Raw genomic sequence first — 16450 nt, 5'->3', positions numbered from 1 at the left:
TAGCAGGTAGACAGCTCTTGCAGTGACAAACAGATAACTTGTAAACCTTCAAAGATACTCTGCCATTGATAGCAGGTAGGCAGCTCGTGCAGTGACAAACAGATCACTTGTAAACCTTCAAACATTACCCCCATCTCAGCTCTTGCAGTGGTTTTAGAATCGAACAGGTCAACTGTAAACCTTAACAGACAGGGAGTTCTTGGTGTAAGAATTTGTAAATGTCTCAAGCTTAATATCAAGGAATTTCACATAAAGGAGACAATCACGGCTAAGCTGTCATGATTATTTTGGCCTAAAACAACATTCTCTTATTTGTTTTGTTTTCAGCAACTATTTGTTATCCATGATATATTGAGTTGCTCAGCATTCGGTGTTGTTCACTCAAACATGATTATCCTTCTGTGTGCACAGATTCCTGAACCGACTACTGTTTATGTTGCCGAGTCTTCATGGAGAGTTCCGCACTCAATGTCTGGAAGTGATACACAGTGGGATTGACCAAGTCGAGAATGTCTATCTTGAGCTCCACAGTAAAGGCCTTCTCAAATTCCTCACACACAGGTAGGTATACCGAGACCTCTATAGTATAGGCTCCTCAAATTCCTCACCCAGAAGTAAGTGTACTGAGACCTCCATGATAAAGGCATGCTTCCATGGTTCACATATAATACAGCATCTTAGCAGGCTATCTGTAAATATTGTGAATATAAAGCTCCATGTAATGTGAAACACATTAGGCTAAGGTCAAATATCTCTTCTTGTGCCATGGGAGTGGCCTAATAATTTAGGTGTTAGATGTACAAAAGTATATTTGTGCATACATGATACACTTGAAATCTTATATCATGTTGTGCGGCATTGATTTTTAGGCGTGCATAGGTGCAATGTGTAAAGCCCATTCTTTGTGCCATCAGATATTGCTGGAATATTGCTATACATGGCAGAAAACCATACTCACTAAGATTAGAAAGTGTCCTTAAGTGGTAGTAAGTGGTAAGATATTGTAATCCATCTCCTTGTTTCCAGGGATGAGGACACCCAGCAGATCTCCTTGAAGATTGTGAAGTCCATCGCAGCCAAGTTGAAGCCTGAAGAACTGTCCAAGCTGATGTCTGCAGTGTGTGGCATGAGTCAGCACCCCAGCACTGCCTGTCGCAACACTATGTACGACATACTAATGTGGATATACGACAACTACAGGTATGTCCTTGAACTGTGGCTCATCACTGGATGAACCTGAACCTTGTGAAAGCTGGGCAGGGGACTGATCGTTTACCGTGATAAAGAAACCTGGGCATAGATTTTCATGGCTCTGTTAGCACTAATATAGTCGTAAGTGCCATCAATTAACCATTGGTTTAAGAATGGGCTTAAGAAGTTCATGGAGCTACGAATGTTTTGAGAATAGCTAGCCAGTTCCACAAAGCCACCTTGGCAAGGTGAATATTCCAACTCTGATCAAAGCAGAAAGTTGGGACAGTGGGGTAGCCTAATGGTTAAAGCGTTCACTTGTCACGCTGAAGACCTGGGTTCAATTGTCCACACAATATATGGAGCCCATTTCTGGTGTTCCACACCGTGACAGTGCTTGAATATTGCTGAAAGCGACGTAAAACCATGTGCTCTCAAAGGTGTCTTGGAACAGTGCCCATAGATACATCCCATTAGCATTTCCTCTTTTGAGTCGTTTTAGAGGTAGAAACAAGCAACATATTTGTGCTGTAACGCTTTCTGATGTTTGGATGGTTTCCACAAGACTATTCCCCTTTTTCTTGCACACAGAGAAGATGAGTCGGATGAGGGTCACCAGATCATGCAGCAGACGAAGGAGACACTGCTCCGCGGACTGGGAGACGAGGATCTCCACTGCAGGTCAGGTTGGAGAGGAATATACAGAATTCTAAACTTGCTTCGGTGAAATCCCATTTAGCATAAAGCATTCTCTATATATTGTTTAAGAAACAGAAAACAACTGAGCTAAAAGTGTATTTCAATGGTCCCAGCATAAATCAGGTGTGTTTCAGAGCCTTGTGGTTCTCTTTTTGCAGTCATCCTCAGTAAACATTTGTTTAGTGTCTAGTTATCCTTTTTCCAGACTGCTCGTGCAGAACTTCTGGAGCAGTGAGACCCGTCTACCCACAGGAACCCTGGACCGGATGGTGGCCATGTTGGAAGCAATGTACTCCCCAAGCACAGAGCAGCAGTACCTCAGCTATTCCACCAACCTCCTGCTGGAGATGACCTCCAAGAGCCCCGACTACCAGAGGGAGATATTTGAACATGCTCTGTCTGAGTGCAAGTTTCAGGTACAGTCATAATTAGTTCTCCCACTTCTTTCTCAGCCTGCATGGAAACCAGATCCTGAGTAGAAATGTAAATGTCCAGCAACTGATGTTTTTTCTAGGCAGCTAAATTGATTGGTTTGGCTCAGAGGCTGGATTAAAGTGTGCATCATTACCTAAATACGAATGAAAATGTGATGAAAATCACTGAGTTGGCTGGTACAGATTGCTCATTCAGCTGTAACGTTCATAGTGCAGTAAACAAACAATTCCTTGCTCACTCTATGGTAGCAGTGCCAAAACTAAACTTCACAACTTCTAACACTCCTAGGACTATTCCATCCACTCTTCATGGAGACAGCGCCATGCCGTCATGACGCCGCTGTTCGCCAGCACCCAGGCCAGCCAGACAATGGACACCTCCATGATGGAGGACAGTCTGGATGGAGGGGTCCGAGCAACTATGGATGCTGCTCAGTTCACTCAAACACAGGAAGCAGGTTGGTAAAGCTCTGCTGGCGGCCAGGTTCAAGTTAATGTGCTGTTTTAGGGATGATATTGATTGAGTGATATCAAGTCAGCATTGATGCCAATAACATATGGTAGTAAGAGTGCCGTTATAGTTGGCTTTACACTTTCTCAGTAAAGTACAGATTCTAGTATATCGTTTATTTGAGGCCCATCTGGGATCCGATCCCAAAGTCATTTCCTATTGACCAGTACTATCATCTGTCAACTTATACATTGTGTACCATGGCTCACACAGCCAGAATCAATGAATACACAAAGATGTTTAGTAAATGGTCAGTTGTAACATATACCATCAAAATAGTAGGGAATATTCCATTTTATGAGCATACCACTGGCCAGTGCATATGAGAAAAGTAGTATATAGCCATACAGATGAAACATTCCTAAAGGAATGGAATAAATTGTCACATGTTTCCTTAATTTCTCTTCATCATCTGTTTCCTCCTCGGCTTCATCATTTGTATCTATCAGTCTTGTAAATCCAGTATCCCCTAATATTTTCAATGATATAAATTATATATGGTATTTCAACAGTCAGGCATTGTGTCTTCCTAGTAAGATTTGATGGACATTAGTGTTGGCAAGACTTATGTGTGAAGTCAGTCACAGGTTTGCTTGGTCCAGTATTATGGGCTTCAGTGATCAAGCTGTGAAATGGTGGCTAATACATTAAACAGCAATAGCTCCTTGCCAGTTCACCTTGATTATGGTTCTTTCTTTGTTGTAAATGTGTAACCTGCATCTCTTCAGGTGTGTCACCCAACAAACTGTTATGCAGTACTAAATGTACCCACTCCTATAAGATATATTTATTGGGGCTGTAATGATACATCAAACTGTCAATGGATTGCAATTGTTGAGTCTCCGATACTAATTAATCAATGGTAGAAACAAAAAACCATCAGTGCATGAATAGTGTGTGTGACTATTGATAGTTTAGTAATTGACTCCTATTGATAAATGCGCTGCACAAAAAAACAGGAAGTACCAGATTCGTTCACTTTCATTTAGAGTTATCCGCCCCTGTTACCTCTAAAACTTCATCTGGGTTTCAAGTTTCCTGTCAGTTATTAAAAGAGACTAAACTACCTCAGCTTGTTTTTGTTTGAAGTAAACTAAACATGACTTCAAATGATGGAATTCAAGGAGAAAAAAACTATTACAATAGCATTGCAATAGTTGTTCACAATAGACTATTTTTATCACTATAGTATATTGCAATAGACTGTTGCTATTGCAATACTTGTTTCCCATCAATAGACACCCCTAATAATTATGGTTATTTGCATATGTTAGATTAAACAGGCTAAAGCATGAGAGGACAGTTTGTTAGTAATTTTTTAATCAACCACCTTGCAGGGTCCCGGGCCCCATTCAACTGGCTGACCCAGAGCAGCCTGGACACGTTTTCTGATGCCTTCACCCTGGGGGGAGAGACCCAGACTCAGAGCTCCCTCCTCTTCTCTGTGGGTGGGGCTGACAGTCGCACAAAGGCACGAAGACCACGGTCCAAGGGTCCAGGACCAGGATTTGGCCAGAGACCAGGTCCTTCTCGAGCAACACCAGGAGCAGATGTAAAGAAAGAAGGTCCAGGTTCGACCATCTGCCTCTTCCTTATTTTTTTCTAGGAACCCTTCTCAGTATATAATACGTCTAAAATAATTGGTGGTTGCTAAAGAAAGTATAATGTACGCTGTGACGTAACCCCAGGTGGCTACTACCTACCACATACTCATGATGTAAACTGGTGGATTATCAGACTCGATTATTTTTTCCAGCCAGTCGTCAGAAAGCTGGAATAGTTCATGGCATTGTAAACAACAAACACTCCTTGAGCACATTTAACACTTGATAGTAAAGGTAGGCATGTATATGTTATGAAGATATAGATCACACATGTCTAGGATGAGGATTTTCTGTGTAGAGTCAAGTCAGCAGAGTGATATTCTGAGACTGAAGCGCCGATTCCTAAAGGACCAGGAAGCCTCCAGGCTGTATTTTGTGAAAAAGGCATCCCGAATGAACAAGATGAGAGAGGTATGTTAGACTAGCACATCAGGGTCCAACCATTTCATGCTTTGAGTGTGTAGTACATTGAACGGCTAAAGACACACAACTCTGTTCTTTTTTTGTCAAGTTTTAAAATAGAAGAAAACTTGAATACTCTCATGAGATTGTTTTTTTTTTTCAAAACTTGCATTTCTGTTGCTGTTCAGTATAGAAATCATGTTGGTGAAAAATATGTTAGGAAATGTTTTTCACATCTGTCTGTGAGCACTATCACGGCCCCATCTCCATGCACGTGGATTCATTTCAAGTTGATCTAAGGTGTAGACTTCACATTGATATATTGGATGACTTGGTTACCCGCTCACAGAATCTCTACAAGGAATTTGTATTTCACAAGTTAGATGTTAAGAACTAATCGCCTGATCATCCATTGTGAACCTGTCTTTCTAGACTGCCCGCCAAGAGCAGCAGAAGCGGCGAGAGAACCAGGTGACGATGTATCGCAAGTATCGTATTGGAGACCTGCCGGACATCCAGATCAAGAACTCCTACATCATAGCACCTCTTCAGGCAGTTGCCCATGTACGTCTTCACACTGAAAATATGGAACTATTTAGGTGACTCCCAAATGTAAGATGAATATGCTACCAATGGATCATAGGTACAGTGGAGCTTCGTGAAGCAGAAATAAATTGCATTGTTTCAAAATGTGCTTATTGTAATTCATGTGTTCATGAAAGTTATGATTCTACTTTCTATTTATCACTTTCTTTCAGCGGGACAGCACAGTGGCCAGATTACTGTTCTCTTCCCTCTTTAAAGCCATATTTGCCAAGATGGACACTGTGAAGACTGAACGAGAGATTGAGGAAATGACTGAGCAAATCAACAAGAGTCTGGACTTAATCTTCACTCTGTCCAGCCAGTACTTCCCTCCATTCCTCTCCTGTATCATGGTAAGACTTGTCTTTGAACAACCTGTGGTGAAGTTCCCTCCATTCCTTTCCTATATCATGGTAAGGTTTGTCTCTGAACAGCCTTTGGTGAAGTTCCCTCCATTCCTCTCCTGTATCATGGTAAGGCTTGTCTCTGAACAACCTGTGGTGAAGTTCCCTCCATTCCTCTCCCCTGTCATGGTAAGGCTTGTCTCTGAACAACCTGTGGTGAAGTTCCCTCCATTCCTCTCCTGTATCATGGTAAGGCTTGTTTCTGAACAACCTGTGGTGAAGTTCCCTCCATTCCTCTCCCCTGTCATGGTAAGGCTTGTTTCTGAACAACCTGTGGTGAAGTTCCCTCCATTCCTCTCCCCTGTCATGGTAAGGCTTGTTTCTGAACAACCTGTGGTGAAGTTCCCTCCATTCCTCTCCTGTATCATGGTAAGGCTTGTTTCTGAACAACCTGTGGTGAAGTTCCCTCCATTCCTCTCCTGTATCATGGTAAGGCTTGTTTCTGAACAACCTGTGGTGAAGTTCCCTCCATTCCTCTCCCCTGTCATGGTAAGGCTTGTTTCTGAACAACCTGTGGTGAAGTTCCCTCCATTCCTCTCCCCTGTCATGGTAAGGCTTGTTTCTGAACAACCTGTGGTGAAGTTCCCTCCATTCCTCTCCTGTATCATGGTAAGGCTTGTTTCTGAACAACCTGTGGTGAAGTTCCCTCCATTCCTCTCCCCTGTCATGGTAAGGCTTGTTTCTGAACAACCTGTGGTGAAGTTCCCTCCATTCCTCTCCCCTGTCATGGTAAGGCTTGTTTCTGAACAACCTGTGGTGAAGTTCCCTCCATTCCTCTCCTGTATCATGGTAAGGCTTGTTTCTGAACAACCTGTGGTGAAGTTCCCTCCATTCCTCTCCCCTGTCATGGTAAGGTTTGTCTCTGAACATCCTTTGGTGAAGTTCACTCCATTCCTCTCCTGTATCATGGTAAGGCTTGTTTCTGAACAACCTGTGGTGAAGTTCCCTCCATTCCTCTCCCCTGTCATGGTAAGGCTTGTTTCTGAACAACCTGTGGTGAAGTTCCCTCCATTCCTCTCCTGTATCATGGTAAGGCTTGTTTCTGAACAACCTGTGGTGAAGTTCCCTCCATTCCTCTCCCCTATCATGGTAAGGCTTGTTTCTGAACAACCTGTGGTGAAGTTCCCTCCATTCCTCTCCTGTATCATGGTAAGGTTTGTCTCTGAACAGCCTTTGGTGAAGTTCCCTCTATTCCTCTTCTGTATCATGGTAAGGCTTGTCTCTGAACAACCTGTGGTGAAGTTCCCTCTATTCCTCTCCTGTATCATGGTAAGGCTTGTCTCTGAACAACCTGTGGTGAAGTTCCCTCCATTCCTCTCTTGTATCATGGTAAGGCTTGTCTCTGAACAACCTGTGGTGAAGTTCCCTCCATTCCTCTCTTGTATCATGGTAAGGCTTGTCTCTGAATAGCCTGCGGTGAAGTTCCCTCCATTCCTCTTCTGTATCATGGTAAGGCTTGTCTCTGAACAACCTGTGGTGAAGTTCCTTCCATTCCTCTCTTGTATCATGGTAAGGCTTGTCTCTGAACAACCTGTGGTGAAGTTCCCTCCATTCCTCTCTTGTATCATGGTAAGGCTTGTCTCTGAACAACCTGTGGTGAAGTTCCCTCCATTCCTCTCCCCTATCATGGTAAGGCTTGTCTCTGAACAACCTGTGGTGAAGTTCCCTCCATTCCTGTCTTGTATCATGGTAAGGCTTGTCTCTGAACAACCTGCGGTGAAGTTACTTCCATTCCTCTCTTGTATCATGGTAAGGCTTGTCTCTGAACAACCTGTGGTGAAGTTCCCTCCATTCCTCTCCTGTATCATGGTAAGGCTTGTCTCTGAACAACCTGTGGTGAAGTTCCCTCCATTCCTCTCTTGTATCATGGTAAGGCTTGTCTCTGAACAACCTGTGGTGAAGTTCCCTCCATTCCTGTCTTGTATCATGGTAAGGCTTGTCTCTGAACAACCTGTGGTGAAGTTCCCTCCATTCCTCTCCCCTATCATGGTAAGGCTTGTCTCTGAACAACCTGTGGTGAAGTTCCCTCCATTCCTCTCCCCTATCATGGTAAGGCTTGTCTCTGAACAACCTGTGGTGAAGTTCCCTCCATTCCTCTCCTGTATCATGGTAAGACTTGTCTCTGAACAACCTGTGGTGAAGTTCCTTCCATTCCATTTCTGTATCATGGTAAGGCTTATCTCTGAACAACCTGTGGTGAAGTTCCCTCCATTCCTCTCCTGTATCATGGTAAGGCTTGTCTCTGAACAACCTGTGGTGAAGTTCCCTCCATTCCTCTCTTGTATCATGGTAAGACTTGTCTCTGAACAACCTGTGGTGAAGTTCCTTCCATTCCATTTCTGTATCATGGTAAGGCTTATCTCTGAACAACCTGTGGTGAAGTTCCCTCCATTCCTCTCCTGTATCATGGTAAGGCTTGTCTCTGAACAACCTGTGGTGAAGTTCCCTCCATTCCTCTCCTGTATCATGGTAAGGTTTGTCTCTGAACAACCTGTGGTGAAGTTCCCTCCATTCCTCTCCCCTGTCATGGTAAGGCTTGTTTCTGAACAACCTGTGGTGAAGTTCCCTCCATTCCTCTCCTGTATCATGGTAAGGCTTGTTTCTGAACAACCTGTGGTGAAGTTCCCTCCATTCCTCTCCTGTATCATGGTAAGGCTTCTCCATGGGCATCCTGTTCCATTCCTTCCATTTTTTGCTGACCTGTGAAGATCCAGGGTAAAATTGATCTTCAGTACCCATGCTTCTAAGGGATTGGGGGTCAGGCTTGCTGACTTTGTCAACACGTCATTGGTTCACAATTGCTCAGATCAATGCTCATGATGTTGATCACTAGATTATCTTATCAGACTTGATTATTAATAGATCACTGCCATATAGATGGAATATTGCTCAGGTTGGCATAAAACTAAACTCACTCACTTCATTTCTCACTTGCCTCATCTCCATCCATCTTCTCCAGGTCTCACCTGTAGTTCCATTTCTTACCTTCCTTGCTACATGGTGAGACACCATGTTCCTTCTGTGCAAGCCTTACTGCAAAACTCCCTTCATGTCTGTAGATGAGAACTGAATCACAGATTTTGCATGTACTTTGTTCAGTGACATACAGAGGTGTGATAAGTGACGGTACCTCCCTGTTCTAGGATATCCTGTACGACCTGAGGGCAACACTGAAAGTGGAGCCTGCCAACCTTGGAGTGTGTGCCGTCATTAGCAACCTGCAGCCCCTTGGTAAGAACTGGTAACATGCTGTCCTTAAACCAGGGTTTTCTTTTTCAGAAGAAGTCCTCCTTGGGGTACATATATAGCATTAAAATGTCCATTTAAAAATGCCTACGACAGTTGTAACAATATTGAATAAATATTTTACAAAACAAAAAACTCGTTTTTGTCTTGTGAGACCACCCCTACAGGGCCCCCACCCGGGCCCCTTAACAGCCAAGAGCAGGTAACTCTCGCCGTGTACCTCATACCTCACTTTTCATGCTGTCGTCATTGAGGACAGTCGTCCATCAGCAAGCTCTCATATTTAGAGTCAGAACCTACGAATTGAAGAGAAATGAGTGAGAAAGCTACGAAAACCGTATGTATGGTTCCTTTTTAACGCACGGGCGGTATTAGGAATGCATATTTCACTCTTTTTCATTCATGAAATGTTGTAACTTTCCGTGGCTACCGTGGTCTTCAGCCATGTGGCTGACAAGATGGCGGGCGGCACGTACCTGGTGGTTATTTCTTCTGCCTATTCTTTTAGGTGGTTTTAAATACAAACCGGATATTTGTATGGTTTTTTACCTTTCTTTTCCATGGTAAAGAAATCCTTATATGCTATTGTATGTTTTCATAAATAGCTTTCTTATTATTTAACGGTTAAATATCGCCAGTGCGTATTATTCTTTCTTTTAAATACTCATGTGTTTGTTGGATTAACGGGCCTTGCTATTAATCATAGCACGGTTCGGTTTTTTCCAGTTCAAGGGGTGTGCTACTTGTAACGCAAAACTCCCCCCGAGGGATAAGCATATTCTGTACCTGCGTTACTTGGCGGAGGAAGCTCACGACGAGCAAGGATGCACCGTATGTCAGGACTTTTCCCCCAGGGCTAAAAAATCCCGTCATGCAGACTTGATCTTTTATAGATCTTTGATCCAGGCAGGGGGGGATATTTGGGCTCAGAAGCCGCCTTCAAAAAAAGCCAAAAAAGATATTAAGAAGGCGTCTTCGGCTTCAGTCTCGGTGGGGGATACGGCAAAACCAGCGAAGGGTACTTCGGCTCCACCTCCAGCGGTGGCTTCTACCTCCGCAGCACCTCCCACTGAACCCTCGCAACCGTTAACATTTGATTTACTTTCGTCTTTGTTACAGCAGCAAATGGCGTTGGTGCATACCCTGATTTCGGACGCGATGTCCGGTCTCCGTCAGGAGATCGGCGTTCGTCCGGAGTCGGGTGTGTATCCGGCTTCGGCTTCCATGGGACTCCCCAGCCACGCCTCTGGCACCGGTGTGGGGACTTCCATTAGGGGTGCGCAGGAACCGACTTTAAAGTCGGTTGCCAGCCACTCCGAGGTTGCCAGTGTTGGTCATGGGACCATACCTATGTTGGGAGCGTTGCCGGCGATCCGCCACCCAGACTCAGTCTCGGGCGTCGGGTCTATGGCGTCGGGCCGCTCGGCTCTGCTCGGGCCTCTCTCTCTTTCGGATGTTCCCTCGACCGATCCCCCGGAGCTATCCTTAGATGACAGATCTGAGGTGTCACTCATGGGGGATCGCGCCGAGGAGATAATGGAGGAGGGGGAGGACCGGGGTGGGCCGAGTGAGTTTTCGTTTTCGCTCGGCGCCTCGCTGAGGCAGGTACGGGAGCGTATAGCTTCTGTCCTGCCGCAGGTCGTGGTTGCTTCGGTGACACCTGACCCCGAGGAATTCCGACTGCCGATTGAGGCTTTTGCCCCAGCCAAGGTGGTGGATTCTCGGTTGCGCATCCTCCCTTCTATATTGTCAGAAGTGATTAACCCTCTTTTAACGGGAGCGCGGTCACGCTTCGATTTGCCGGAGCTAGACCGACGTTACCTTATGGGTGATCTTGACTTGTATAACCCTCCAGTGGTCGACGACTGTATCTATGCATCGGTCGCCCTGGGGGGTTCCTCTGGCAGCTCCTTAGCTTCGGCTAAGCAAGGACGCCGCCTGCCTCCGTTCACCTCTAACGTTACTGCCCTCAAATCGGCTTATAGGTCGTTTGAGGAGCAGTACCGAAATGCAGCTCAATGCCTTAAAGTCACAATACACGCCGCATATACTTCGGTATTGCAGCGTCGGCTTGTTGACGGCGGCGGTGTTGAGGAGGAGTGTGTTTCCCCTACGCTCGCTCAACAGCTTACAGAGGTGCAGTCACATCTGGCGCGGGACTCGATCAGGTCCTCGGCGTGTCAGATGATGTCTGCAGTTATGGGCCTCCATAGACTGGCTGTCCGTGGCACGGTATTCGCCGGCCACTCAACAAGCGCTACTTTCACTGCCATTCCGGATGGGATCTACTCTCTTCCCGGGAGCGGCATCAGTAGTCTGGGAGGCTGTGTCTACATTCAAGGAATCTAAACCCTTGTGAGAACAGCCTCACACTTCTCGTGCGCGTGCCCCGGTGCTTTCCTCCGCTTATCCTTCGGCTCCGGCCAAGGACTCTGCTAAGTGGGCACAGCCCTTGCAGGCGCGGAAGGGTAAGGGTAAGCGTAGGGGCAAGGGCAAGGCTGCGGCGCCCCAGCATCCTTTTCCGAGGAAAGGGAAGTCGGCCCCGGCTTCCCAGTAAGTCATCCTCCGGAGCCCTTGCAAGTGAACCCGAATCAAGCAGTCGGAGCACTGCCGACGTCGGGCATTCATTGCCTTCTGCCAAACCTTCCTGTGGGTGGCTGCCTTTCCCACTTCCTGTCGGATTGGGAAAAGGTAACCTCCAACCCCTGGGTCCTATCCACACTCAGGGACGGCCACTTACCACTATGGAAGAGAGACCCGCCTCCCTTTTCCGGAATTCGGCGCACTCCTGTGCCGGTAGTTCCGGAGAAAGCCGAGGTTCTCCGCGCCGAGGTTCAGTCTTTACTGGACAAGGCGGCCATCGAGGTGGTTCCAGGGGGCCAGGAACAAGAGGGATTTTACTCCACTTATTTCCTGGTCACCAAAAAGGACGGAGGGTTCAGACCGATTCTCAATCTCAAACGGCTGAACACTATGCTGCAGGTACCGTCATTCAAGATGGAGACACTACGGTCAGTGATCTCATCTGTAGAAAGAGGCGACTGGCTTACGTCCATCGACCTCAAGGATGCGTACCTGCATGTTCCGATGCATCCCGAGTTCAGGAAGTACCTGCGGTTCTCCTTCGACGGGGTATGCTATCAGTTTCGGGTGCTTCCCTTTGGCATCGCTGCGGCTCCGAGGGTATTCACCAAGCTTATGTTAATCCCAGCGCAAGTGGCCAGGTCACAGGGCAGGTGTTGTCACCCGTACCTGGACGATTGGCTTATACGAGCACTTGCCGCTCACTTGAGTCGAGACGCAACATTCGCCATAATGTGTATTCTCACCAGGTTAGGCTGGATTATCAATCTCAAGAAGTCAGACCTAGTTCCTACACAGGATCTGATCTTCTTAGGCGCACGGTTCGACACAGCGAGAGGCATAGTCTCCCTGTCGCCGGATCGGATCTCCAAAGTTCAGAGAGTTGTTATGCAATTCCTCGAGTCCCCCTCGGCTTCGGCTCAGGTTTGGCTCCAGTTGCTAGGCAACATGGCAGCGACGGTGGACGTTGTTTGGAGGGCGCGGTTGAGGATGCGACCCATTCAGTATGCCTTGGCGTGAATGTGGTCCCACGGCAGGAGTTACGAGATGATTCTCCTCACTCCGGAGTGGCTCCTTCCTCATTTACAGTGGTGGACAGTGGTAGGGAATCTATCCAGGGGGTTACCCCTGGACGCTCCCTCACCAACCCTTTCAATTCAGACGGACGCTTCCCTCACAGGGTGGGGTGGCGTGCTGGGCGCCCATTCAGTTTCGGGCCTATGGTTACGGCACGAAACGCGCCTGCACATCAATGTGCTCGAATTGAGAGCTGTCCGGCTAGTGTTCCAACACTTTCGGGAAACGGTTCGAGGCTGTGTGGTACGTCTAGAGATGGACAACCAGACGGCAATGACCTATATCCTGAAACAGGGCGGTACGGTTTCTCCGTCCCTCCTAGAGGAGGCGTGGCACTTTCTACAGTGGTGCGACCGGTTCAATGTTCGGGTGTGTCCCGTGTATCTCCCCGGGGTGGACAATGTTCGAGCAGACGCGCTCTCTCGACGTGTCCTAGCTCCTCACGAGTGGATGTTGCATCGGGAGATATTCGGAATTATCTCCCGGTTGTTCGGATCGTTCAAGGTGGATCTGTTTGCCTCTGGGGTGACGAACCAGATTCCGGTGTTTTGTTCTCGGATACCGGATCCGAGAGCCATTGCTCAGGACGCTTTCCAGCTCGATTGGACGGACAGGGTATTGTGGGCGTTCCCACCTCTGCCGCTGATTCCCAGGGTCCTCTCGCAGCTTGCCACCCAACCAGCTCGACTGTTAGTGCTTCTTGCTCCTCTTTGGTCGTCTCAAAGCTGGTTTCCGGTAATGATGAGGTTTCTGGCATTGCCTCCTGTCCTTTTACCCTTTCGACCGGACTTACTATCCCAGAACGGAGCGCCGCACCCGAATCCCAGGATTCAGTGGGTGGCCTGGCCACTGTCAGGAATCGCCTCCAAGCGAGCGGAATTTCTGCACCAGTTGCAGACACAATTCTGGCTTCGCGGAGGGATTCGACAAACGTTCAATATGAGGATAGATGGGCCTGTTATGCGCGCTGGTGTGTCAACAGGGGGATTCTTGATCCCTTTTCTTCAACTCTAGTTGAAGTACTGGAATTTTTGCAGTCCCGGTTAGAGTCAGGCCTAGCGGCCTCTACTATCCGGGGCTATTCCACGGCCATTTCGGCATTCCATATTCCTGTTGACGGTGCTCTCTTGGGGCAGCACCCTCTTGTTCAGCGTTTTTTAGCGGGTGTGGATAGGATCCATCCGACTGTCCGGCGGATTAGTCCCCCATGGGACTTGTCAGTCGTTCTTGACTGGTTGTCCGGTCCTCTTTTTCACGAGCTATCGTCTCTTTCTCTCCAGCTGTTAACGTGGAAGGCTGCCTTTCTTGTGGCGGTAACGTCTGGCAGGCGGGTAGGTGACATTCATGCAATGTCAGCGGATCCTGCTTTGACCGTCTTTCACAAAGACAGGGTCAGTATTAGACTGCCAGATTCCTACCGTCCTAAGATCGCAGGCGCTTTTCATGTTACAGCGCCTATCGAGCTCCCTAAGCTCATGCAGCCTCCCTCGCCCGGTACCTCTCTTCGACGTGCTCACGTCTTAGATGTCCCTAAGAACCTTAGGGCTTATATCAAACAAACTGCTGATATCCGAAAAGATAACCAGTTGTTTTGTTGTTATGGCGGGGGAAGAGCTGGTCTGCCGGCGAACAAGCAAACCATATCTAGGTGGCTTGTCTCTGCCATTTGTATGGCATATACTCATAAAGGGTTACCTATCCCTAATGGGTTAAAGGCTCATTCTGTTAGGGCAGTGGCTACGTCACAGGCTTATGCCGCGGCTCTGCCCATTGAGGAGATCTGCTCTGCGGCTATTTGGAGCCGACCGAGCACGTTTATCCGTCACTACCAACAAACATTCACGGGAACGTGCTCGGTTTGGCCATACAGTTCTCACCAGTGGGCAGAGTCGTGATTCCCCTAGCTGAATGAGCGTCTGAGATCTCGACTTTGTTTATCATGAAATGTTCCTGGTGGTGGGTTTTCACGAAACATTTCTTGTTATATTGGTGACGGATATCCCCTGGTGGTGGTGTTTTTATATATATAAAAAAAAATAATAAAAAAAAAAAAAAACACAAAGAGAAACTACCTATAGACGGTTTTTTCACTATTAGTGTCGACATACGCTCATATTTACCCTTGCACTGTTATTCCCGGCACTACTTCGCTGGTTTGGGGGAATATTTACAGTGAATGGCATGAGGTGTGGTCATATGTCCATCACCTTTGCTGGGTTATTGTCGATTGGCTCTTTCAGCCCTATGTTGCCACGCCCCCGCCTGATTGACATCAGCGGCTTGGTGATTGGGTAAGTGTATTTCTCTATCTCTCGCAGCTTCGGCAGTGTATGAGAGTGTGTGTAGGGTACACATCAGCAGACAGAATGCCGCTCCCGACTCACGTTCGTTGGGAGTCTGTCTTATGCTATATATGTACCCCAAGGAGGACTTCTTCTGAAAAAGAATTATACAAACCTGTAGAGGTTATGAATTCTTTGAAGAATGTCCTCCTTGGGGTACGGCCACCCGCCTCCCCACATTCTGTCTGACAATCTCAGCATGAAAAGTGAGGTATGAGGTACACGGCGAGAGTTACCTGCTCTTGGCTGTTAAGGGGCCCGGGTGGGGGCCCTGTAGGGGTGGTCTCACAAGACAAAAACGAGTTTTTTGTTTTGTAAAATATTTATTCAATATTGTTACAACTGTCGTAGGCATTTTTAAATGGACATTTTAATGCTATATATGTACCCCAAGGAGGACATTCTTCAAAGAATTCATAACCTCTACAGGTTTGTATAACTTTCCACTAAGAAATCTTTGCTGTAAGATCGTAACTCAAAAACATTTTCCACAATTGAAATCCACAAGACGCAGGCAATATAGCTTCTTAGATGTTTTACCGATCTACTAGTTACCATAAATGAGAAATGAAGTAAATGAAGTAAAAAAATGTTAACTAATTTTTTAATTTTTGGCTTCTCTATCCAGGATAAAGAAGCTTCAAAGTAGATCAATAGCATCAGTCATTTTCTCATTTAAAAATTATTCGTATTGTTTGTAATTTTAAGATAACTAAAGAGATGAATGCAAGATTATGAAAAGAGTTCTATTATTCCTCACATTACCAAAAGATCATTTCATGGCTGAAAGGCCAGGGATTACTTGTGTTTGAGAATGTTGGCGATGTTGCCAGGGCTAACTGTGATGGAGGAGCAGTTGATCCAGTGCAACACAGAGGAAGCTCGGCCCAGCAAACGTGGCAAGATGGAGGCCACAACTGTCTCCCTGGACACCAGTCTGTGGATAGAGATGGCCAGGTATAGTTTATAGGCAGCAACTAGTGATTTACAGGGGTGTTATGAGGAGATACGTTTGTGTGAAGTAGCGACTCACTGCACGTATCAGGGACAGCCCCATTACCGGTTGCTCCGCCAGCAGCCAGAGCATGTTTGTAATAGACTGCAATAGTCACATACATGATAGTGTTACCGGTGATGGCATCGCTCACTCTCTTGGACCATCACATGCAGGCTCTTTCTTCACATCAGTGTGCACCAGTGATTGCTTGATTTGGTGTGGACCAATTTCATTACCAGACTTTGATAAACTTTACAGTCTGGTTTATTACCTTGATGGCTTGAATGTTGTTAACTTTGTAGAAGATAGGAAACAAAAAAGTTCTCTCTCTTGTCTTGGTTGCCTTTAGCTGAGCATTTCCAGAAATTTACTCAC

The 16450-nt window shown here is 46.5% G+C and overlaps 1 protein-coding gene across 1 annotated transcript in view; it reads left to right on the top strand.

Annotated features, from left to right (window-relative positions):
* Nucleotides 1-16450, top strand: part of LOC137283893 (DNA-dependent protein kinase catalytic subunit-like) — a 100589-nt gene that overhangs the window by 57714 nt on the left and 26425 nt on the right. The window contains exons 58-68 of the mRNA XM_067815568.1: nucleotides 412-561; nucleotides 1027-1200; nucleotides 1783-1872; nucleotides 2096-2306; nucleotides 2614-2782; nucleotides 4173-4406; nucleotides 4738-4850; nucleotides 5274-5405; nucleotides 5600-5779; nucleotides 8974-9061; nucleotides 15912-16035. Of these exons, the coding sequence (XP_067671669.1) occupies nucleotides 412-561; nucleotides 1027-1200; nucleotides 1783-1872; nucleotides 2096-2306; nucleotides 2614-2782; nucleotides 4173-4406; nucleotides 4738-4850; nucleotides 5274-5405; nucleotides 5600-5779; nucleotides 8974-9061; nucleotides 15912-16035 (1665 nt within the window). The remainder of the gene's footprint in view (nucleotides 1-411; nucleotides 562-1026; nucleotides 1201-1782; nucleotides 1873-2095; nucleotides 2307-2613; nucleotides 2783-4172; nucleotides 4407-4737; nucleotides 4851-5273; nucleotides 5406-5599; nucleotides 5780-8973; nucleotides 9062-15911; nucleotides 16036-16450) is intronic.

Source organism: Haliotis asinina, chromosome 5 (assembly GCF_037392515.1).
Source record: "Haliotis asinina isolate JCU_RB_2024 chromosome 5, JCU_Hal_asi_v2, whole genome shotgun sequence".
NCBI classification, from domain to species: Eukaryota; Metazoa; Mollusca; class Gastropoda; order Lepetellida; family Haliotidae; genus Haliotis; species Haliotis asinina.
This window is presented reverse-complemented; position numbering and strand designations above follow the sequence as displayed.